Raw genomic sequence first — 24,860 nt, 5'->3', positions numbered from 1 at the left:
AATATGCCTGTAGTAGCTCTTGTAAATGAAGGGAATCTGCTCTCCCAGTGACATGCTTCTCTGTAAACCAGTGGTCTTTCTAAAGTATGCACTGGGCTGTGGCATTGGATAACTGTGAAAAGATCATGCACATAGTAGTATTGTATGCTTGAAACCTATCCTGAATTTAACCTTTCTATTACTGTTAGGAGGAGAGTTACTGATTCTACTTACTGGGCAGGAACAATTCTAGAGATAAAACCTTAAATTATACTTTTCCCTTCCATTGTTTCTTGAAGTAGAAACAATGTTTAGTCAATCTTCTGGTTGAGAAACAGATTCATTTCTGTGACATCTAAGACTTGGAGCTGCTGAAGCACCACTTGATTGACACAAGAACACTGGAGGTGGCTGATTTCTGTAGAGAAATTTCTTCTCGCCCTATCATGCAATTTGAAGCTCATATGAACTGCTCAAAGTCCACACTAGGTTGTCTGTATTTCCTTTTACATAATAAAGGTGGTCTTCAGTGGTTACTAAGAAATTATTTATGTTTTTAATAGTTTTTATTCTAAAGATACTGTACAGAGAGGTTATAGTTACATGAGTAAGGTAATGAGTACATTTCCTATTGAGCTATTGAGCATTTATGGCAATGAGCTTTTTCAAAAGTTTTCTAATGTTTAGTCTCTCAAGCATTTAAAAAATGAATTTTAGCAAGACTTTATAATATAAAGTATATTATATAAAGTATAATATAACAGGGCTAAAGTATGGAGAAATAGAAAAGAGAAACATCTCCCGCTCCCCATTCAGGAAATAGAAGTTAAAGTCTCATAATTGTGAGGCACTGGTCTTGAATGTATGGCCTCAGGCTCTTGCATGTTATTTTATTCATGGTTAACATTATACTACTGGTACCATACCTCCAATTTTAACAGCTTTCTGGTTACTTGAAGGTAAGAGTCTCTCAGATCTATCTGCCTGGGTCTGGCTTCAAACCTCAATCCTCAATCCTCAGCTTCCTGAGTAGCTGAGATTACAGGCATGAGCCACCAGCAGTTGGCTTTACAGTCTTTCTTAAAAGGAACTTTCTGTCACTCTGACTTTAGAGATGAGAATATGGAGGTATTTCCCAGGGTCAGGTATCTGACTGCAGAGCCTGAGAAACATCCACTGCACAATGGGGTTTTGTGTCTGTGTGGATACAGTATAGCTGAGGTAATTAGTTTTACTTCTCTTTTATGACCCTCTACCCCATCTGGCCATTGCTTTATCCCATCCTCTGTACTAGCTCCCTCTTGAGAATATTTTAATCTCATCTTGCTGACAAGGAACATGACTGTTACCCTGGGCCTGGAAGAGGTCTAGTATTTGGGAATGTATTTGGACATAAGTTTTAGAAAGAAAATCATTTCACTGTAGACAAAACAATCAGTCTGTTTTTCTTCAATGATGAGATGTTGTTGTTGTTGGTTTGTGGCTGGTGCCAAATGCCACTGGGAGTGATTCAGGCTAGTTTCTAGTTCATCCTACTGAGCTGGCTGTTACCTTGTGCTGTGTCCCACAGAAGCAAAATGATTACTGCAACCCTGAGCAGTAACCCCAAAGTTCTTTCCTAGGATGCATTCTAAGTAGAAAGGAAGAATGGAGGGACTTACAAAAGGGCCATGCTAGCCTGGTTTCTTCCTTTATATTACAAAAGATAAACCTTCCAACAAGATCCATGTAGTTGGTTTTTATTTCATGTCATAGTGGCCAGAACAAACCCATGCAGCCATTTCTAGAGACCAGTCACTTGGAAATCATGTTATGACTTCTTTAGACCATGAGAGTTCATCTCCCAGGGTAGATGAGGACATAGTACCACCCAGACAAGCTGAAGTCTTCTACACAGGCAGTGAGAGAGAATGGAATTGTGGAGACAGTAGGCAATATTAGCCATAGGATAACTTCCAAGAGTCTCTGACAGTATGGCACAGTTGGAATCATTGTAACCATGCTTGTAAGCCAAGTTCTCTCTTTCTAGTAAATGTTTCCAGGATATGTTTTCCATTTGTGATCTCATATAATGCAGCTCAATTCCTATTTTTTTCTTGAAGACTTTTTTTGGGGGGGGGGAGGGGCAATACTCAAGGGCTCTCCTTTCTCCCTGAAAGTTTACTTTGCTCTGTCTTATGCCCATTGCCAGGCCTCTTGAACATCAGTCTCCTGTTCTGAGTCCCAGCTAATGACTGAAAGGATTCTCAGATGTTGCCTTTTATCCACAAGGATCCTTACTTTGTTTTTATTTCCCTACTGAGCTGAATTATAATCCAACACTACTTTGTTGCTCAAAATTTTGTAGCTTTACACATGGGGAGTTGGACTTTTACCCTGCACATTTTGACAGATTCCCATCAGTTCTGGACATTACCTAATTTCTGCCATCAGGGAGTTCCTCTAGCCTTACCTTGTGTGCTGCACGCTTTCCTGGCTATGGAGTTAACTACTTCATGGAGCCTTGGTCCCATTTGTCTCCATTGGCCCCCACTGGTGGAGAATGGTGTTTTGAAGCTAGAATCTCCTTTGCTCAGTGCCACCTCAGTGGTACCTGTCCACTCAAGACCCTATCAGGGCCGTCTTCAGGAAACACACAGATCTGTCTGTATGTGTATAAAAGAAATACGAATTCATACTGATGTCTTTAATACCAGAGTTGATCTTAGCTGTCCATTTTCATCTTTAATGTCTCAGGGTGGAGAGAAACCTAGTCATCAATGTTTACATATATGTTTACTTAGTTGTTCAACCCAAACAAGAAGTGCCATATCCCTGTGGGACATAGAGTTACTAACTGGAAGAAAAATTCTGTGTATAGATTGTCTATAATATCTAGTCCAAACACTGTTTTCCAAAGTTACTTTTAATGTGTTATGATTTGCCAAGCCAAATAGCTGCTAGAATTGTGTCAAAAATAGGAGAAAATGAAGGAAAATAGGAAAAATAGGTAGCAAATGAAAACATTAGGCCTTTTTTTTTTTTTTTTTTGAGGGATTGTGTGTGAGCTGTTCTTAGAGCTTGCATCTTTGGACTACTGATATGGCTGTGCAGAAATCTACATTTCATACTGTGTTCAAGTTCTAGCTTAAGAGACAGATGAGACGGTATTTTCTGTTTCTTTAATCTTGTGTATTACCCATGCATCATTAATCTTCATTGAAACATGCAAGACTTGAAGGTGAATGTGCAAATATAATAAGATTAAGTATTTCATATGAGAAAGACACTGATTTTAGTTTTATCCTTTTACTAATTGTTTTAAAATAATTAAATAACCTATCATTAAGTTAAAACGAAGTACCCTACCATTTTTCATACTCCAAAGGTAATTTTAGAAGCATGTTCTAGAATTTTTGCTGAATATCAACAATATAATGAATTAAGTATTTCCCTTACAGTGACTAAATTTCTGCTTTATTGCTCAGTTTCCCAAAAGAGGCTGTTTGTAAAAGATAAAAGAATACTTTTATTCCTGATTACAAGTAGATAGCCATATTATAAAAACAATGAAGGCTATAAAAGGAAAACTTTGAACCCAAGAGATCCCGTATCTTCAGTACAGTATTTAGTTTTGTTTTTGTTTTTTTGGGTTCGGTTGTGGGGCCTGAACTCTGGGCCTGGGCGCTGTCCCTCAGCTCTTCAGCTCAAGGCTAGCACTCTGCCACTTGAACCACAGCGCCACTTCCAGCTTTTTTCTTTTTGCTTATATGGTGCTGAAGAATCAAACCCAGGGCCTCATGCATGCAAGGCAAGTGCTCTACCACTGAGCCACCTTCCCATTAGTTTTGAGTGTACATAGCAGTAACTGGAATGCTGAATGACTGAATTGTGGGTGAGGTACAAATAATTACAGTAAGACAAGGATGGGATTTCTGACTTAGGGAAGCATTTGAACTAGGAAGTGAGATGTAGTGATTACATATTTAAAAGAATTTCAATAAATATGGCCATTATAATTTCTTTGCCTCACATTTTCTTATATAAATCACAACTCACAGAACAGTGGCCCATGTACATAATATCAGTGGAGTGAACTTAAAAATAATTTCATTATCCAGGTATGGTAGCTCATGCCTGTAATCTTAGCTGCATCGAAGGCAGAGATCCAGAGGATTAAGGACAACCTAAGCAAAATTTTTAGTGAGATTCCATCTTCAGAAATAGACCAGGTGAGCTCAATTGTGCAGGAGGCATAGGAAGTCTGAGTCTGGCCTGGGAAAATGTGTGAGACCTTGACTGAAAAAATAACATAAAGCATAAATAAAATGAACAACAGCAACAACAGATGACCAAAAAAGCCGAATGTGTCAGTCACTCAGGTGGCTTGCTGTCAAGCTTAAGTCTCCGAGTTCATACCCTAGCACTGTCAAAAGTAAATAAGAAAGGTAGGAAGGAAGGCAGGTTCATATTGCCTGTGCTCATTAATTTTAATTAGCAATGTCCATCTGCAGATCAACCAAGTCAGTATTTCGTGTGTAGTTTTAAGCTTAGAGTATATTTTCTCATGGCAACAAAGCTACAGTGTTGGTTAAGGTCTTAGTCCAGCAAGCAAAACCCACCCATGTGCAGTGCACCAGAGTTACTGGATTTCTAGAAAGCCGGTGTGGTCCCTAGCCTGTGAACTTTCCACAAGAGGTGTGAGAGGAGGTCTGCAGACTGGAAGTGTAGAAACTTGGAGACTGAAGTGGGCACCTCAACCTTGAAGTCATGATTAGAAGTCCTGACTTTGGGCTGGGATAAGAACACATTTTTGTTCATTTCTTTTCTTAAGGGTTTTTCTTATTTGTTTCAGTGGTTTGTGGAGGAGAATTCAGATCAGTTATGCAACACTGGCCTAGATGTGAGAGATGTGAGTTCAATCCCGAGAACTATGGAAAGGAGAAAACGGTTTAAGCAGTAGCCTTTACCCATGTAACTTCTAAACCCTCCTGATCACTTCTTTTATAATCCAACCAGTTTTGCTTTTTGGGCCTCATTTTTTGTGTTAAAGCTCTACTTACTCAATAAATCATAGGCTGCATTGTAATATGGTAACTTTCTCCCCCTTCACTGAGTATTGTACATGAGCAATTGGAACTTTCAGTTTCTAAAAGCTAATTATAATGTGAAACTGAAAGCTGAAAGCTCTTGAAGAAGCTTGGAACCTATTGACAGTTTTTCCTTTGGAAATTACTTTAATTTCTTTTATCTTTGTTCAGTATCTGAACATGAGCTTTTAAAATAAGACCTAATTTTCTAAAGAGCTGTTCTTTTTTCCCATAATGTCAGAAACCTATGTAGTAATAGCAGGCTAAATTTCCACTGAAGGTTGAAAGTAATTCTCTCTCTCTTTTTTTTTTAATGGTAACACTGTCAAGATCATGGTAGACAGATGCAAATAATTCTCGTGGGCTAATCTGTTACTATCTGCCAGACATAATTTCAGGTAGATTCAGTCTCAATGATATCCTGATCATGCCAGGATTTTAGTTTAACATAATCTTTTATTGAAAGCTCCTGTTTTTGTACAGGTTCTCAACTCCAGATAGATTGAACAATGATTTAGGTAGAGGAAAGAAAATGAGTAGCATAGTAAATAGGCATGGTGGTCATGCTTTATTTAACGTTCTCTGTCTACAATTTCATCACCATCAGCAGCTGTACCAGCTTCTATCCAGCAGTGATATCTGTTTATACTCCCACAAGACAAAGCAGTATCTGTCCAAAGATGGCCTCAGGGTTACCTAACCTATGTATATAACTCAAGGATATATGGGTATATTGCAGCAGTCCTTGGGAAACACAGACTCAAAGGCCTGTGGAAGTTTTGGAGAATGAGCTTAACTTATTTTCCCTTCACTGTGTGTGTATGTGTGTGTACATATACATACATACATATATACTTATAATGTATATAGGTATATACATATATAGGTATATATGTATATATAGGCATCTATATATTTATATACCTATAAAACATGTTTTAAAATGTAGATTCCTGCAGAGCCAACTTCTGTTGAATATCTATGCACTCATCATAGAGATGGTGAAGTTTCCAAGAATTACAAATAGGCTGAGTTTACTCCTGAGTTGAAAGGTTTCATGGTTTTCTATATGGGGAAGATTGTCTACTGTTCAAAGAAACAGTGTCAGAGGGTTTCTTCCAATGCTGTTTACTTCAGATTCCCTTTTCCTTTTCCCCCTCTTGTCTCTGTAAATGGCTGTCTTGATAACACTGTGATCAGCCCTTGAGAATACAAGATTTCCTTATTGTAAAGAAAATAATTACCTTAGAATGTGAGTACTATTTAAATGAAGGACTAGCAGAGCCCAAAAGTAATCAGAGAGCTGCAATTCTATTCTGGTTTGTTCAGACTACAGATTTAACCTGTGCTCTGGATGTGGTAACATTAGTGTCTGATGAAAAGATCCATCCAAATTCCAATTTGGCATTTCTTTTGTCTACGTTTTGCTCTGCACATCTGTGTCTATACAAGAGGGACATTTCTCTTGTTATTATTCTCTTTGTCATTTTCCTGTGTATCATGACTTCTTGAGAAAAATTAGAGTTGAACTGTATAAGTGGTTGGATTAGACTGTAGTGATTTGATCCAAGGAGCCTGAGACACTAGCTTGCCTCTGCTCTGTCAGGTGAGGTAGGCTGCTCTCTGATGGTCTTGGGGGGGTGGATGGAGATTCTGGAGAGAATCAGTGTTAGTGAGAAGAGAAGTATAAAAGCATCTGATGTTTGCCACTGAATTTTTGAATAAAATTCTCAAAGAATAACAAGACAATGTGAAAGGTGACAATCTTTGAAATATAATACTAAGAAAAAGTCTCACATTTCTTTAAAATTGTTTGCTGCTATGTGTTATTAAAAGAAAAGACTTAATGCAATTAGCATGGAGGCCCAGAGATTTTTCAGGGATTTCTAGATTCAAAGTAAAATCTTACTATGAAACTTTATTGTAATGTACAGGGGGGAAAGTAAGTATTTCTTTACTGTTACTGCAGACTAATTCTAAGGGAATGAGTATAGTTTCTATGACAATATTTTTATTTGGAACTTCCCATGAATGTGTGTGTGTGTATGTGAGTGTGTGTGTTTGTGTGTTATATAGTTTATATTTCTTTATACCTGACTTAGAAACATAGAACTGAAACTTAAACTTCAGGAGGATAAATTATTTTAATAGACTGTCATCACCACAAGGGTAAATACCAGCTTAACATTTATCTTTTATAGTGAGAATTTTCATTACTATAAAATGTTGCACATAAAAGGAGTCTTGCAAAAATCTAATTGACTGCTTATTAACAAACAAATTCAGAAATATGACATTGCTCAACTTGATTAGGAAAGAGATTCTGGGTAGTTACCCTTTCTTGAATTTGGTGATCTTCACTGAGGAATAGTATAATGATATTCAATATATACAAATATTTGTTTGTAATTGCTTTAGAAACATTTCCTTTTTATTAACTTTAAATGGAATAATTTTGTTGTTGAAAAATAAACTTTGAAATTTAAAGTCTATTTTTTAACTTTTTAATAGAAATATTGGAGATTTTATGCTGCAGTCAGTACTTGAAATTTGCATAATGCTGATTGGTAGAGGTTGGAGGTAAAAATGCAAATTAGCCTTTACAATTTTAAAAAAAAACAAACCTGCTTACAACTTGAGTTTTTTTCTCCTGAACTTGGACATATAACCTATAAAAATATTGGAAATGAACATATTCCAAAAAATAGCATTTTTATTAGAATGCCTCATACTGTAATATAATTCTTTTATGAGTGTGTATATAAGTATAATTTTGTATTAAATGTGAAGCTAGTTCAGTAGACAGCACTTTGGAGAGGGGAGACTGCTTGTGAATATGAACAAACCTAGCTATAAGCAAGTGAACCAAAGGTAACAAGGTTAACTACATGTAGTTCCAAGTAGCTTTAATACTGACAGCAAGAAGTTAGCTATTGGTGAAAACAGTGTGAAATGCAATTCTGCGCAGCTGTCTGATTTATCAGCCAGAACAAACCTCTTGTGTTTCAGTATATTCCATCACTCTAGATACCCACTACTGACCTGTTCCATCTACAAATGTTTGCTCCCCACTACTGTTTTCCAGTTGTTTAGAAGTAAGCTAAATGAACCTCTTGCATTTCTTTTAAGTACTTTTTTTCATTTCTTCTGAGTTTGTAACCCTGCCCCCTACACACGCACAACACCCTTCGAGGCATAATAATCAAGAGTGCCAAGAGTGGACAGTTTTCCTACTGAATAAGCCATTGTCCTCACCACCCACAGTCTACCTTTATGTATTAGCACTATGGACTATAGAGACCTGTGTCTCATCAGATCCCTTGATTGGGTCCTAGTTACAGACTTTTCTAGTCTACTTTCTACATTAATTCATTCATCAAGCTATTAAAAATTAGTTTGTTTTCTGAAGTTACTTTGTGAATATATGCATTTTTTCAGTGACAATGGCAGATGATGATGGTGGTGGTGATTTGCCTCTCACTTACTCTCTACAAATTCCGTTTTAACTAAGACTTTGTTGTGTTCTGAACCAGATGTAGTGCTGAGTATTGGCTGATACGATGATGGACCAGCGTAGACATGAAGAGCTTCCTAATCCTGGAAAGAAGTGAAGTAATGAACCACCATGATAATTATTAGTGTAGAAGTTAGATCCTGGAGTGTCTAGTAGAAGCTCATAATGAGAGGACTGTTCTGTCCCAAAGAAGGTGCTGTCATTAGGTTATTATTCTGCTAGTGTGTTCAGTCTGTAAAGCAGTACAATATGTATCCACAAAACTAGTAAAAAATACAGTTCTTGAATATTTTTGTAAGATTGAGCTATTGTTGAAGGCCTGGTTGGTCTTACAGGAAATTCCCTGAGAACCAAGTACTGAGCCCAAAGTTGCTCTGAGATGAAGACAATGGGGGAAAGAGGAGGAATCAGCCAGACCAGGAGGCAGGGGGAAGACTAAGAGAATGTAAAACTTCAAATGTAGACAAAAATACTCTTCCAGATAGAAGGCAGAAGGGAGGAGTCATCAGAGTTCTAGTTGAAGCTTGTGTTAATTGAGATAGTCTAAAACCAAGCATGTGGACTGAGCCAGGGCAGCACTGTGATATATCCACACTGCTGGGGAGGCAGAGCCTGGGTGAGTGAGAGTTACGCCAATGGGATATTTCCCACTCTGGAAAGAAATGAGAGGAGCTCTCAACAGGGCTTTTGGAGGGCAGATGGGGCATGGTTTGTGTGCTCTTCCAGTGGGGCCAGTACAACTCTGGAGGACAGTTTATATGAGGCTCTATTTTATGACCATACGTAGCTCACATCAGTGATTGTCTATGTGTGGGCCAGTCCTGGGGCTTACATTCAGGGCCTGGGCTCTGTTCCTTAGCTTTTGTGCTTAAGTCTAGCAGATCTACCATTTGAACCATAGCTCCTCTTCTAGCTTTTTCTTGGTTAACTGGAGATGAGTCGTTCCTGCCTGTCTTCTTGGCCATCTTGAGCCATGAGCCTCATATCTCAGCTCTTCAGTAGCTAGGATTATAGATGTGAGCCACTGGGGCTCAGCTTTAATATATTTTCATTTGTGTTGAAGTTTGCCTAGCTCTCTATGTAAGTTGATCTTTCTATGTAAATTAGCATATAACATACCCCTTACTACTGTAGCTTTGCTGTTGTCAATTTTTTTAAAAAAGATATTTAGTTAGTACCCACTCAAGTATTTGGTCTGAGAAACTTCAGTATTTAGTTAGGTCCAGCTAAGACTTGCTATGATAGCACCTGGCACTGTTCTTGATGCTGAATGAGATGGTAGTCTACAGTAAGGTGTCCCCTTTAGGTGTTAGGAGAGGCATGTGTGACAGCTGGATATCTTGAGTTTTCCTTCCTAGCTCTGTGATCCAACTGGCTAAACACAGGATCTGGCTAGACAAAATTGAGCTCTAATAGAATTACAGTTCAAACATTTTAGCTCCCATGGGATAGGAGCTAAGAGAAATCTTTTATGGAAATGATGAAGTTGAGGAATATCGTGCCCTGGCACATGGCTGATCCAGTCACTAGGTTTTTCTTCATCTTCTGCTCATATAAAGGTCTACTTAGGCTGCTGTGGGGACATAGAAAAGGAGGAGAGGATCATGGTTCTGACCTTGGGGGTCTGGGATAGAGATAGTAGCACAATGTGGTGTTTGCCAGAAATTAATGGAATCTACTTTCCACACTTTTTAACCCATGGGGTCAGAGTACTCAAACTAAGCATTTTACTCTCTAAATATATTGTGAATAGTCTATGCTTGATAGAAAATAACCTTAAGATCTGCATTTTATTGGTTGTGGAATCTCCATGCTTAACCAGTGTTTACCCAACTGATTATAATTACATTTTCCAGTCATATAACATTTAATCAACTTAAAGATCCTATTCTGTGATCAAAGATGTGATTAATTCAGAAACTGTCATGTACCATCAAGCAAGCTTCAACTTTTGAGCTTTCTTCTCAAACTGGTATTTTTTTATACGTGCTTGGTGAGTGACTGAGAGATGCTTAGCCTCCGTTCTTAAAATAATATTAGTCATCCTTTCTAAAGCTGCCTTTTAAAGACTGTAATTTCATTCTTGACAAGGACATTCCATTTCAAGTGTTGAATTTTGTGTTTTGTACTTATTTGTAAGTGACTTTTATTACTGTTAAGAAAATTGGTGAATATTTGAATCAAGATAATGCATACTTCTAGAGTGGGCTTGATCTTCTGTTAAATTTGCTTCAAAATGGTATCTGAATGTGGTGTCATCATTTAGTATGACAAATTGTTGAAATAAGGGTTTTTAGTAGATTTTAATATTTCATGGAAATGAGTAACCATAAAATGGGCAAAATAAAATAGCAATTATTACCTGACTTAATGGTTACTTGGACTATTAAGTCAAGATTAAGTGGAGTTTGGAGCACAGCATGATGATATTTAACTGCTTTTTGGAAAGACCACCTTAAGTAGAAAAAAAACCCCAGCTATTATACAAAAAGGCAGTATGAAGTGTTAGGGAGATTTCTGATTTCAATGTAAGGTTTTTCATTCTTTTTTTGGTATCAGATTTATTTTCTTTTTGGTGTACTTGCTTGTTTCAATGAGGATAAAATATTACTTTCTGTTTATATGCCTTTGAAGGAAAGGAATGTGCTGGCATTTGGCTTTTCCCTTGGAGCTCTGGTGCAGGGCAGGTGATAAACGTTTTAACACGCTCCCTGTGCATAGCCATTCCCTGGAGGTTTGTGTTATCCAGAGCTCCTAGGCCCAGTTCCCATCAGTCAATCAGTAAATAGTACTTGAGTCCTTAGTATTGGCCCCACACTCTGGAGACATTATAAAAGTTATGGAACTATTGGCCCGACCAGACATAATTGACATACACTTCTGTTTTCAGCTCAACAAGCATATCCTGAAGTGAATAATTTTGTCGGGCTAGCTGCGACGAAGTGGCTATTTTTATTTATGTTGATGTTGGCACTGGAGTTTGAACTCGGGCTTCCCTGTCTCCTGGGCACTCTGCTTCTTGACCCAGGCCTCTACTTCCCAATACTTGCTGGCTAATTGGAGATTATGAGTCTCTAGGATTTATCTGCCCTCAGTATTCAGGTCTCATCTTCCTATCCACACCTGGCTATAGAGAGGTTTTTATGAACATAACAGCATTAGCTGGTGTTTTCCTATTTATTCATATTTTCTTCTATTTTTATACATTCAGACTTTTTTAGTCTTTGTATATTGCCTTTGTAGATGGGTGTGTCCACAGGAAGGTGCCATGACAGACTTTATCTTTCTGTAGGGAGAGGGGTATGCTAATTCAAGAACAATTGATGGTGGAGTTTCAGAGGTACTACTCTGAGAGAGCCACAGGTACTACTCTGCAGTTCTGAGCTTTGATATACGTGGGAAACTGGTCCGGAGTGATACCTTCTGTGGGCAATCATCTTGGAGAGTTGCAAGGGATATACTGTAGAAGACACCTGTGGCAGGTACTTGGTGAGACTGGCCTTTCAGCCTAGGTGCTGGAGCCTAGAAGAGATAAGTCCACTAGGTCCAGGGAGACAAGCCTTCCTTCTGTGTGTCCTTCCTCTACTTTGGCCTGACAGAACCTCATTCTGAGGCAGCTTTTGAGGGAGAAATATTTACTGACCATAAGGAAGAATGGATTTAGAGCTGGAAGCCAAGAAATTGATACTCATACAAGCTACCAGCTTCTGAAAAATCCCAGAAGATGTGAACCGATACCTTTAGATACAGTCAGCAGAATCTATTATGGGATAAACAACCTTGTTACTTCAGTAAACAAATTGTATTGAAACCAATAAAAAGTCATGGAAGGAAAGTAGTGATTAAAAGAGAATAGCCATTCTTATTTGAGTGCACAAGGATAAAAATACATTTTTGTGTATGGTTGAACTCAAACATTGTGGATATTTGATAGCAAGTAACCTTATTTATTTTTAAGTCTGTTAATCATGTGGTGGTGGTATATATAAATATATTTTAAAAAATTATCTTTTTTTGAAAATACCATACAGAGGGGTTACAATTACATGAGCAAGGTAATGAGTACATTTCTTATCAAGCATTGTTGCCTCCTCCTTTGTTTCCCCTTCCTATCTCCTCCCTCATCCCCACCCCATGCCAAAGTTGTAAAGTTCATTTTTGACATAACATCTTGTACATCTCATTGTTGCAACTGGTCTACCTGTATCCCTATTTAAACAATTGGTTTTTTTTCCTTCCTCTTCACAAATTATACCAGTATCAAATACAGTGAAAACAGGAGTTATACCATGGGGGAGGGACATACAAAGAAACAAAGAAATACCTTATAAATATGTTAGGAACAATAGCAAAAAAGAAAAAAAAATCTGAGTCCTTATCTTGGGGTTCATTTCACCTAACGTAACTTATCTGACCGTTTCTGCTTGTCTCAGACATATACTAATAATTGCAAATAAGGGAAACCATGGGACCTATATTTCCTTGGGCCTGCCTTACTTCACTTAATATAATTTTTTCCAAGTCTTTCCATTTCCTAACAAATGGGGCAATGTCATTCTTTCTGATGGAGGCATAGAATTCCATAGTGTATATATACCACATTTTCTTGATCCATTCATCTACTGAGGGGCATCTGGGTTGGTTCCATATCTTAGCTATGGTAAATAATGCTTCAGTAAACATAGTTGTGCTGGTAGCTGTAGTATAGTCTTGTTTGTGATCATTTGGGTAAATGCCCAAAAGTGGGATTGCTGGGTCATAGGGGAGCTCTATGTGGAGTCTTTTGAGGAACCTCCATACTACTTTCCAAAGTGGTTGAACAAGTTTACACTCCCACCAACAATGCAGTAAGGTTCCCTTCTGTCCACATCCCCTCCAGCATCTGTTATTATTAGAGTTCTTGATTATAGCCCCTCTAACTGGGATGATGTGGTATCTCAATATTGTTTTGATTTGCATTTCTTTTATGGCTAGGAAGATTGAGCATTTCATCATGTATCTATTGGCCATCCTTCTTTCCTCTTCAGAGAAGTTTCTCTTTAGCTCACTTATTTATCGGGCAGTTGTTTCTTTGAGGATTTGTTGTTGGGAAATTTAATTTTTTGAGTTCCAAGTATATTTTGGATATGAGACCCTTGTCTGTTGTGTGGCTAGTGAAGATCTCCCAATCCGTGGGCTTTCTATTAATCTTGTTAGCTATGTCCTTTGCCATGCAGAAGTTCTGCAATTTCATGCAATCCCATTTGTCCAACCTTTCTTTGATTTGTTGTGTTTCTGGGCCTCTATTAAGAAACTTTCAGCCTGTGCCAAGGAGACCTAGGGTTTCTCCTATTTCGTCCTGTAATGTTTTCAGAGTGTCTGCTTTGGCTCTGAGGTCTTTGATCCATTTGGAGTTGATTCTGGTGCAGGGTGATAAATAAGGATCTAGCTTTAGTTTTCTACAAGTGATTAGCCAATTTTGCCAACACCATTTACAGAAGAGGTTGTCTTTCTTCCATTCTAGTTTTTTTTAGCTCCCTTATTAAAGATTAGATGGCTATAGGAAGAATTATCTTTTGAAGACATTTGTGGATTCAATTTTATCTTTTAGAGAAGCATGTGGACTTAATAATAGAAGAAATGATACAATATCTGAGATTTATTAATTTATACTAAAGACATTTAGTCATGTCTTTGTTGCTTTTTTGTTGAAAAATTCAAATAATGTGAGTTTGTTTTTTCAAATGAACTAAAGAAGCTATTACTATGTAGTAGCTGCCTACCTTAGCTAAGTATGGAAGTTGTCAATCATGAACAATGACCTGTCTTTAAAATAATGTAACTTTAAATCTTGTTCTGGGTTTTGTTTCTAATGAGCTGTTAGAAATTTATGACGCTGATAACTGACTTTTACTGAGACCTATTCCCTAGCCACTTCATCTGTATATAGTTTTACTTGGTGGTTTATGGTATGAACAAGTCTGTTGTACTTTATGGGATGGTTGCTATTGTCTCATGGAAAGACAGAAAATCAGCTATTGTTTTCTACAGCCTTGTTGACACAGACATATGTTTTCTACCCGCAAGCCTGAATCTGTATCCTTATGACATGTTTACTGTTCCTATAAACTAGAGTATTCTTCAACATTTCAGAAATGTGACTTCTATACTATGTATCCTCTGCTGCTATGTTATTTACAGCATAAATGGAGGTGTAGATTCTGAGAAACATGCATATTAGAACAAGTAGACATTCCTAAGAGATATTTTAGATAACAGTACTTTTACTAATTCTTGAATTTTTTATTTTTACATAAGTCTCACAGTTAATTTTCTGATGTTCCTCAACTCGGTGCAAGTTCAACCTTGTTCATTTCATAGTGGAGAGTAACATATATTTTATACAGTCCCAATGATATGACAGAGATGATAAGGTTTGGCATTAACAACTACTACACTTGAGGACGGGAAAAAAAAGCTAAATAGGGTATGTTCTTTTTTAATTTATTAATTTTTTTCAATACTGTGGTTCAATCTCAGGTTCTCATGCTAGGTAGGTTAGTGTGATACTGTGGAGCCATGCATCTTGCCTTGTTTTTCACTAGTTCTTTCTTTCTTTATTTTTTTAATAAACGTTCTCATTTCCGTCATGGGCACTTACCTAAGTTTCTATTCACCTGCTTTTCTGCTTCCTATTGTTTCTGATATCAGAGTCACGTGCCTACCACATCCTGCTTTCCTCTCTTGAGTCAGAGACTCTTGGACTTTTTGCCTTGTCTGGCCTTGCAGTACGGTCTGCCTAATCTCAACTTCCCTTCTAGCTTGGGGTGACATGTACATGCCTCTGTACCCAGCTGTGGATTGAGAAGGAATCTCATGAACTTTTCTGTTTATACTGTCCTTGACCCATAATTCTATTCTCAGCCTCCCAGTAGGAAGGATTATAGGCTGGAGCCACTGGTGCTGGGCTTCTTACATTTTTTTAAAAAGACTTTACTAAATGCTTATAGGCCACTCCTTTTTCTACCTAACACCACATTGTTATTTGTGTGTGTGTGTGTGTGTGTGTGTGTGTGTGTGTGTGTGTGTGTGTGTGTGTGTGTGTGTGTGTGTGTGTTGCCATAATTAATAATTGTGGAGATACGCTCTCCTGCAAGCTAACAAGTTAGTCACAAAGTCTTGGGCACTGGTGGAAGTTAGGAAACAGTTTTATTTTTCCAGCAGTAGCAGTAGTCAGAGGATGTGGGTTTATGGACCAGTTTCCCAGAATACCTTTTCTCTGGCATTGATGTACAGATGATCAGATGATACTTACATGTAGTATGGAAGAAATTCAGTGCTTATAAGCCTCTAGTTCCTTTTTTTGTTTGAATGAGAAGGAAATGCCCTGGAATGTAACATCTTTAGTAAGCCTTTTATTCCAGATCTGACAATGCCTTTACCTTACAAACTATCATTAAAAAGATAGTCTGGATCAAAATTAGTCAATACTAACTTACAAGGCAAGCTGAAATGGTTACTTCCTCCCTCCTTCTCAAGACATGTAGAAATGTGAGAGTCCTGCGGAGAATTACCTCTCATCTGCATTACACTGTCTAGACTCCTGATGATTTTTCACATCAATATCCTTCTCTTCCAGCCACTGTGATTATTGATATCTAAAGAAACTCAGTTCAAATCTGTTCAGTTTGTCTCCTACAAATTTAATTGAGAGCCTGGGCAATAATATTCCAAGAAACTGGATGAGATCAACCTGAGATAGGACATTGATATTAGCTGAAGGGTCAGTAATAATACAGTAAGTTTTGTGAAGGAAACTACTGGCCTGAGCTGAGAGAGGAGTTTTGAGCTCAGCTTACCCAGTAGAGACACTATTCCCATTTTCACATGTGCATTGCTAGTGCTGAGATGCAATAGCTTGTAGCAGCCCACTGGGAATTGGCATGCAACTTAGAAAACCTCAGAGAACCAGTTGAGATGATGCATCTATAAATTGAGGTCCAGTGACTTCATTTTAGGTGCCAGAGTTAGGGATAATGTTTTCCTCACTGAAATAGTTTCTACTTTCTCTAAAGTTGAGATATACCTGGTATCAGGCTAGTAGTCTTTGAATCATTTCTGACAAACTGCGACTTACTGAGCCCTTCTCATTGATCCTACCCCTCAGTGGGACATATCAGACCAGAAAGTCACAAGGCATCTAGTATCAAGAGTTCCTAAGCAAGCTTATAGTTGCTATTTAAAAGCTATGCACCTGGTGGCCCTGGCAGGTGGGTGATGCGTCCAAAACCCCTAGGGATGCTTCTGGTTGGAGACTACTTTGGTCTGCCCAGTCCTCCAACTCACAGACTTTTGGCATAGACGACTTAGTGAGCTGTGGAGGCCAAGAGGTTGAGAGTATGCCACAGTCTGTCAGGCAGCTTTTCCCAAGGTCTTTTCTGTTGGGCAGCATCTGAAAGCAAAACATAGCAGAACACAGAAAGTCGACTTACTTAACAGACAGCTGATTTCCTTAACTGGTAGGTTTCAGAGTGGGAATCTGACCCAGTAGTCTGAGGCACTTTTACAGGGAAGACACTGGCAGGTTAAGGCTTCCTTTGCCAACACTGTTGAGAGTAAAGCTTCCGACTTGGGACTCCACAGCAACTTCCCCAGTGGACTATGACTGTCACAGACACAAAGACCTGACCCATCCCCAGGTGCCAAATAGTTCTTCTGAGGAGATTAGTTCCCCCAAGAGGGATGCTGGACGCCTCACAAGGGAATGGAATTGGTTTTGCTGCTCAGGTATCTGGGAGGTAGAAAGAAGTGTTAAGAGAGCAGAGACTGTGTAGTAAGGACCAGTAGTCCGAATCGTGTTCTTTGTACTCAGGATGGCTGGATGTATTCTCTGGGCCAGGGGAGCAACCACTGAATTTAGTAGACTGTGATTCATGGTCTCCAACCTGTTAGCTCTTTTCTGTGGACACATGTGCTGTAGGATGAATTGCGACAGACCCAGGGCGAAGGGTTGGGAAACCATTAACACACTTTACATGTGCTTTCTTCATCTGCATAATCCCTCACATAGACCAAAGAAGTAAAAGCATATAAGACTTACTTCTTACTATATATCCAGATATTTGGATTGTAGGATCATAAAAATATTTGGACATATAGTAAGAATTGCTATTTGCTCTAGAGGGAGATGCATCTACTTCATAGTCTATACAAATAAAATTGTTTTTATTCAAATTTTAGCATATGCAAGAATTTCCATTCACAGCTATATCTTTCTATGAGGTATTATCTCCCATGTAGTCTTTTTATTCCCAAATTGCATTCTCCTGTGGAATGCCAACAAACCCATATGCAATTATATTATTATAAACTACTATTATAATATTTTTTGGTGCCAGTACTAGTGCTTGAACTGAGGACCTTGTATTCTTGCTGTTTTGCTCAACGCTAGTGCTCTACCGCTTGAGCCACATTCTCACATTCTAGCTTTTTGCTATTTAATCAGATTTATTTGCCCAGGCTGGCTTGGAATTTGGATCTTTAGATCTGAGTCTCCTGAACAGTTAGAATTCTAGGAGTTGGCCACCAGGGCCCAGCTTGGATTAATATTTTTAAATAAAAGAACTCTTCCAAGTCCACACTTTTGAAACACACAAGAAGTTCTGCTTGTTTTTGGTGTTTGTTTAGCTTTTGTTTGGGGCTCTGATTTGTGTGAGCAAAATGGCTCTGTTCTGCACTTTCTCTCTCTTACACTATTTGTTTTCACTTGGTATTTGTTTAGCTTTTGTTTTGGACTCTGTTTTGTGTCTAACTCTGAGCAAAATTAGCTCTTTTCTTGAGAAGCACTTTCTCTCTCTCTCTCTCTCACTCTAACTTCTTCTTTTTCTATGGATTCTTAAGTACTTTTTTTCTTTCATATTTAATTATCTCTGAGATTAGGATTAGTACTCACCGTCATCAAAGTAGCAGTCATGACCGAGTGGTGTGAAAAATTGCGGACTTGCAATTAAATTGCAATAGTTTCAAAAGATCAGAATCATGTATTAATATATCATTTGAGAAAGTATTTTTTAAAACTGATAGAAGTTAAATAATACTGTTAAAATTTAAAAAGCAATCTAAGATACTCAAACAATAGAATCTTTAAATGAAAAAATCATCACCAAAATTGTCCTGTATCTCTAAGGCTTGTAGAGCAGTTAAGAAAAAATTAGCCATGTATATTTCTAAGTTTTTAACTAAGACCCTTAAAAGAGAAGGTAGATTAACAAGAGGAAAAGAAACACATTTATTAACTGAGTATATCCTGTATACATGAGAGAAAACTGAAGGAAAGGGTAACTTGGATTTAGCTATTTGAGGTCCTATTGTATTTTCCACAAAGAACATTAAACTCTTGGAAGTGACAAGGCCACAGTAAAGGGCTGTAGGTCTGCAGAGTTGAAGTGTGTGTGGAAACTATTGGTAGTAGAGGCCAGTTAGTGAGGATCGCTGGGTGGATTTCTCTGGGGCCATCTCCAGGCTAATGAGGGCCCACAGTCCTCACTTGTGATTAACATTTTGTCCTTCTCTCATAAATTAATGTCCTAGTATAGGAGAATGGGGTAAGACAAGAGAGCATTTCTTGAGTCTACGTCTCCCTGGCCTTCTGCTCAAAGAATCCTTTTATCAAAATGACTCATTTTGAAGTAGCATGTTCAGCTACCCTGACTCCTTTCATTTTCCTGTACATTTCTGTGTCAACAGCCTACAGGCAGACAAATTATTCTGGTGGGAACTCTCTTAGCTGATAGGTTCTGCGAACCACCTAGCCTTTCCTAAAGTCTTTCTTAGGTGAGAACCAGCACAGAGAATTACATGAAGTACAATCATAAATAAGAAATCACCTCTGATAAAGAAGGGGCTGCTTAAAAGTTGAGCCCAGACACTTCCATAAGAAATCCTGTGCCACTTGGTAATAGGACCACAGACAAGTTACTTTGCTTCTGTAGCCTTAGTTTTCCCTTTGGAAAAATGGAAAAATAAAAGTAATAGGATTGTCCCCCATAATTGGTAAAGCTTACACGCATAAGCACACATACAAGGCTTTGATTTCTAATGTTTCCTTGGCTTGTGTTCTTGGAGTTACTGATCACTTATTAAGCACCTTTCTCTGTTCCTGGTATTAGCGAGAGACAAACTTTTCCCCACTGAGCTTCCTGTAGAGTGGGGAGAAGTTCAGTACTGGATGCTGGATGCATAGTACATGCTGTACTGCAACTGTGTAGTAAAACAATGGCACGTGGGTATTCTTTTGGGACAGCAGTACCTGGGAAAATGGGAGGTCTAATTATTTCTCACTCCTCCCTGCTTCATCCATACCCAAAGGAGGAACTGCCAAGAACATCACTGACAGCTTGCTGTGTTGGCATTTGCTATTCACATATTAATGGCATAAATTTTATGGCTTTTATACTGATGAGCAGATTTAACCTGTCTTCTTATGATTTCATTCATAATCTCATTCATACATTCTTTCTTGCTTGCTTGAAGAGTCTGTGATTTTAGAAGCCCTAAGCTGCTGACTCATACAACTGAAAACCTGGATTGATTAGCCAGCATAAGTTAAGATTGATTTTATTTTAATTTCAGTGTGTCAAATCTAAAGAAGAGGTTCACAACCTTACAGCTGTCTAGAACACTGACACAGCTCCAGGCAAGAAGGCCAATAATCGGCACATCATCATGGAGACTGAAAGCCAAACCAATCCTTTGAATGGTCTCAGCTGAGATTAGGGAGAGAAGAAGCTAGTGGCCGTTACTTAAAAATTGATCTAAAAGCCAGGAGCCTGTAATCTTAGCTGCTCCACCAACAGAGATCTGAGGATTGTGATTTGAAGATAGCCCTGGCAAGAAAAAAAATCTATGAGATTCTTGTCTCCAGGTAACCACCAAAAAACCAGAAGTAGAGCTGAGGCTCAAATGCTAGAATGCAGACTTTGAGAAAATTAAAAAAAAAAAAAAAATGTCAGAGGCCAGGCCCAGGGCCTGAGTACAAATCCCAGGACCAGCAAAATCAACAACAACAAATACCTCAATGGATGTATTTTTCTCTATTATTACCACAACGCTTGATGAGTTTTCTCTGCCATTACCGCTTCTTCTGCATCCGTGATTCTGGATACTTCTGTGTGAGCTTTGCACGTGGTGTGTTTTTCTACCCGACGCGCAAGTCTTCCTTGCAGAATGCTTAACCTGTGGCCTTGCACAAGTCATCTATCGTCCATTAGTGTCAAGGATCTACCTACTGAATGCCCACTAGGTATAAGTGTTTGCCTTCCCCCAATATGGGTTTTACTCTTAATAGTGTGGATTGCATCTGTGTAACCAAAATCCATTCATCAGTCATAATTTTGCTTGTTAATTTAAACCCATGCATTGAAAAAAATCAGATAATAATTGCATTTGATTCAAACCTTTTAGTCACGTAGTAGTGAATTATATAACTGGTGCTAATTAAGGAGAGTGTTTGGACCTACTCTGTAACTTGAAATAGTTGGCATTTGTTTTCTCTCAAACTATTGATCATTAGAACACATTGTCTTTTGCTTGAATATGTCCAGGTTAGCATAACTTGGACTTATTCTGATCATAAATATTGAGAGGAGATTTGGATCAAAATTCTCCTTGAGGAACATTTAAAATTGAAGTCTCTCTTCTATCATTATTTGTTCTCCATGTTGTTTTACATACAGCCCATGAAGCTTTGAAGCCCACTATTCCTCACCACATCTCACTGAACCTAAGAAGGCCTAGAAAAGGGTGCTAAGGGGTCACTTTGCTGCCTTGCTACGCCTCTTTGGTGTTCTTTCTGTTGCTGCTCATAAAGGAATTCTGTGATTTTGTTGTGTTTAGGAATGGGTTGATGTAGCAGGAGTTGCCTATGGGTAAAAGTTAGGTTGTGTTGATTTTAGAAGCATAATCCCAATTTACTTAGAGTCTGCCTGCAGGAAATGTTTTGATCTGACTTTTCAAGTGTGAAAACTATTGTGGACCCAGCTGTCAACATGTCAGAACTGATGTGATGGACTATAATTTTTTAGTACTTTATGAGAAATCCTTAGGGTTATGGCATTACATCCACAGTTTGCTAGGCAGTGATTGATTTTCTTGATTGACAGGGAACATAGTTCCTTGTGGTCCAGGTCAACAGGACTAGGGACAGGTGGTAGAGCAGCTTTGTATACAGTCAGCAACCCCAGAGCTTTCATGTGCCCAGAGAAAGAAAAGAGCTTCATTCATTATGGTATTAGTGAGTATGTGTTTAGCAGAAAAAAGAAAATGGCTAATTTCATGAGAGTAGAAAGAACACATTTGTTATAGCCCTTCCTCCTTTTATAACCAGAAATATTTAAAACTTTTTCAGGCTTATCTTTCTCTTCCCCATTAGTCCTGGAGTATTATTATTATTAATTTGTAGTAGTAGTAACATGGCTCTCAAGGCTAAGTGGATTCTTGTGAAGATGTATTGGGAAAATCTTGTTTATAAAGAAAAGACAAAAGAAATAAAAACAGGAAGTATGGTAGTAGTAGTAGTAATGGTAGAATGCTGGCCTTGACCACAAAAGCCCAGGAACAGCACCAAGGCCCAGAGTTCAAGCTCCAGGACCAGGAAAAAAGAAAAAGAAAAAAAGAAATAGCAAGAGATTTAGCTGACCCATTGAGAACTCTAGGAGGAGGTTTGCCAAGAAGTCAAAGAAGCCTTCCAAGAATGATTTACTCTCATCAACATACTGAGATGTATTGTGAAAAATGAAAATGGAGAATTGGCCATTGAATTGTGTAGCAAGAGGTCACACAACGCAACAGGCATGTGTCCAGGGGGTAAGAATGATACCTCACCTCCTTGGTACAAGTTTTGCTGAAGATTCAAATGGAGATATGGGATGAAAGGATATAGAGACCACCTCATATATTTGCTAATGGTCTTTCATTAGCATTTTAACTTATAATTAACCCCATGCAACTGGAGAAAGCCATATGTTCACTTCTGGTGGAGGTAGGAGAGAACTCAGGGAAGATGGTCTTTGCTTTGACTCATTTTACTTTCTTTGAACCAATTCATTACGTGAGACTTACAGTTCCTAGTCCAATGGCAATTCCATTATTTTAATAGGCTTTAGTATGGAATGTTTATTCAGAGCTTTTTGTAGTTCTGCTTTGTCCAGGTGTAATTTATTTCCTCAAAGAACAAATTGACTTGACAGTCCTGATTTCCCTATGTACACTTAAAAAAAAAAGTCTGTGCTTAAAACGGAAAAGTTTGTACAATTTGAATATAAAGCTCAGTGCCCTAGAGTTTTGTTGTTTAATTGAAATGCTTTTTAGGGATGAGGGATTCATAGTAATGGTTTCAGGTTCTTTGACAAAATAGCTATTTGATGTATAGTGGCTGGCATGTGTTTTGACTAATATTGATTTTGAGTTCCAGTATTTTTTTTTAAGAATAAGAGTGTATAAACCCTTAATAACTTGGCAGTGCATTTCAGTAATATATTTTTTATATTGTCGGTGGTATTTATATGTCCAGATAGGTCACTGGTATGTTATTTATGCTTTAAAAAAAATCTCATACCACATCGGATTTTTTTTTAAAGCAAAACCTTTTCATGTTGATTTATAAAAACATACAGATAGTTTATTATTTACTGTTTTCTCCTTTATTCAAATACTATTTGGTTCATCATTAGCTCTTTTATATTTTTATATTATTAGTTTTCTATAAATATTTCAGGAAATGACAATTAAAAAGATGAGATCATGATGAAGTAATGTGCCTAATAAAATGTTGTCATTTATGAAGATGTTATATCATCATTAACTAATACCACTAGGCATTATTTCAGTAGTTCTCAACTTTTATTTATTCTTTTTATGCCAGTACTGGAGCTTTGACTCCGGGCCTGGCTGCTATCCTTCTGCTTTATCACTCAAGGCTCCTGCTCTGTCAGTTGAGCCATAGCATCATTTCTGTCTTTTTGGTGGCTAATAAGCTATCACAATCTCTCCAACTTTTCTGCTTGGTCTAGCTTCAAGCTGTGATTCTCAGATGTTAGCCTCCTGAGTCATTAGGATTTGAAGGTATGAGCCAGCAACACCAAGTGGCTCTCAACTTTTATTTTCCATTAGACTGTTACTTCCTTCCTTTCTTAACATCTACGTACAGAAGCTAGAGCTATGTAGTCACTACATATTTATTCCCTGCACTGGGTGGATGCAGATGATGAAATGGCAAGAGAAAGAACTAACTCTAGGGAAGGTTTTCCAAGAAGTCTCCATGGAGTGATCATACTCTGTCAACACACTGAGATGTGTTCAGCAGGATGAAGAGAGGATTGACTATTGAATTTTATAATAGGAGTTCATCAGTGGCCTTGACAAGCATTGTTTCCAGGCTGTGAGGGAACACACATTTTTTATTTTTCCCCCCCTCCTCCCCAGCCCCCTGCAGCTCTCTTCTCTTCCTCCCTCTCTGCCTTCTGTCTGAAGTGTGTTAGGTGTTTAGGGAGAAGTAGTTGGTTTTGCCATTTACCTGTATAAATATCTTCTGACAGAATTTGTATTTAATACGCTTGGAAGAGTATTTCCAAGTTAAATATTTTGTGAAGGATACTGAATGTAAAACAAATAGTGTGTAAACTTACTTTACCTCACACAGGTAAACTCCAGGTTTCCTTACCTGCTGCAAAGAAGATGAGGATGCCCAAAGTGCATTGTATGGTGGCACTCCTTTTTAGGAGAAGTCATTCACAAGAGCTACTCCATGACAATGAACTGAAAGCACAAGCAGCCCCTCATGCTGATTTGCATAGTAAATATCATTAAATCTTATTTAAAATATATATAAACCTTTTTCACTTTGGTTCAATGACTGTATTTTGAGATCATTGACTTATGAATGGGGTTGTAAACAGGGTCAACTTCTGTATGTAATACAAACAGCATTCATTCTCAGAAATCTGAAATGAAAAAAAAATCGGTTTTCTTGATAGTTTCTATATTCTTGTCCTTATTTTCTTAAAAGACGCTAGTGATATGATTTTCCGCATATAAACACAATTGTCTTTGCTTTCTTGGGTGATAAGGTGATTTTTTTTTCTTTAGCTTTATTCTTCAGATCTCTACATACTATAGGGCTTCTTTCATGAGGGTAAACAATTTATTCAATGGAGGCATTCCTAAATGAATTTTGCACAATAATGTTCATGTTTCCTTTTCTGTCCCCTTGCCCAAGCCTTTTTAAAACATGGGCTTTTATTTTAAAAATGTAGTTTTAGGTT

The 24,860-nt window shown here is 37.9% G+C and overlaps 1 protein-coding gene across 6 annotated transcripts in view; it reads left to right on the top strand.

Moving 5' to 3' along the window:
• Positions 1 to 24,860, top strand: part of Tpk1 (thiamin pyrophosphokinase 1) — a 237,047-nt gene that overhangs the window by 9,119 nt on the left and 203,068 nt on the right. Inside the window, exon 1 of one of the 6 annotated variants that reach the window (XM_069996962.1) lies at positions 20,184 to 20,842. The exons of the other annotated variants lie outside the window; for them this stretch is intronic. Within the exon in view, the coding sequence (XP_069853063.1) occupies positions 20,767 to 20,842 (76 nt within the window). The 5' untranslated portion in view covers positions 20,184 to 20,766. Of the gene's footprint in view, positions 1 to 20,183; positions 20,843 to 24,860 lie in introns of those variants that run through there. 6 annotated transcript variants of the gene reach the window in all.

Source organism: Dipodomys merriami, unplaced genomic scaffold (assembly GCF_024711535.1).
Source record: "Dipodomys merriami isolate MVZ:Mamm:240054 unplaced genomic scaffold, mDipMer1.0.p SCAF_5, whole genome shotgun sequence".
NCBI classification, from domain to species: domain Eukaryota; kingdom Metazoa; phylum Chordata; class Mammalia; order Rodentia; family Heteromyidae; genus Dipodomys; species Dipodomys merriami.
This window is presented reverse-complemented; position numbering and strand designations above follow the sequence as displayed.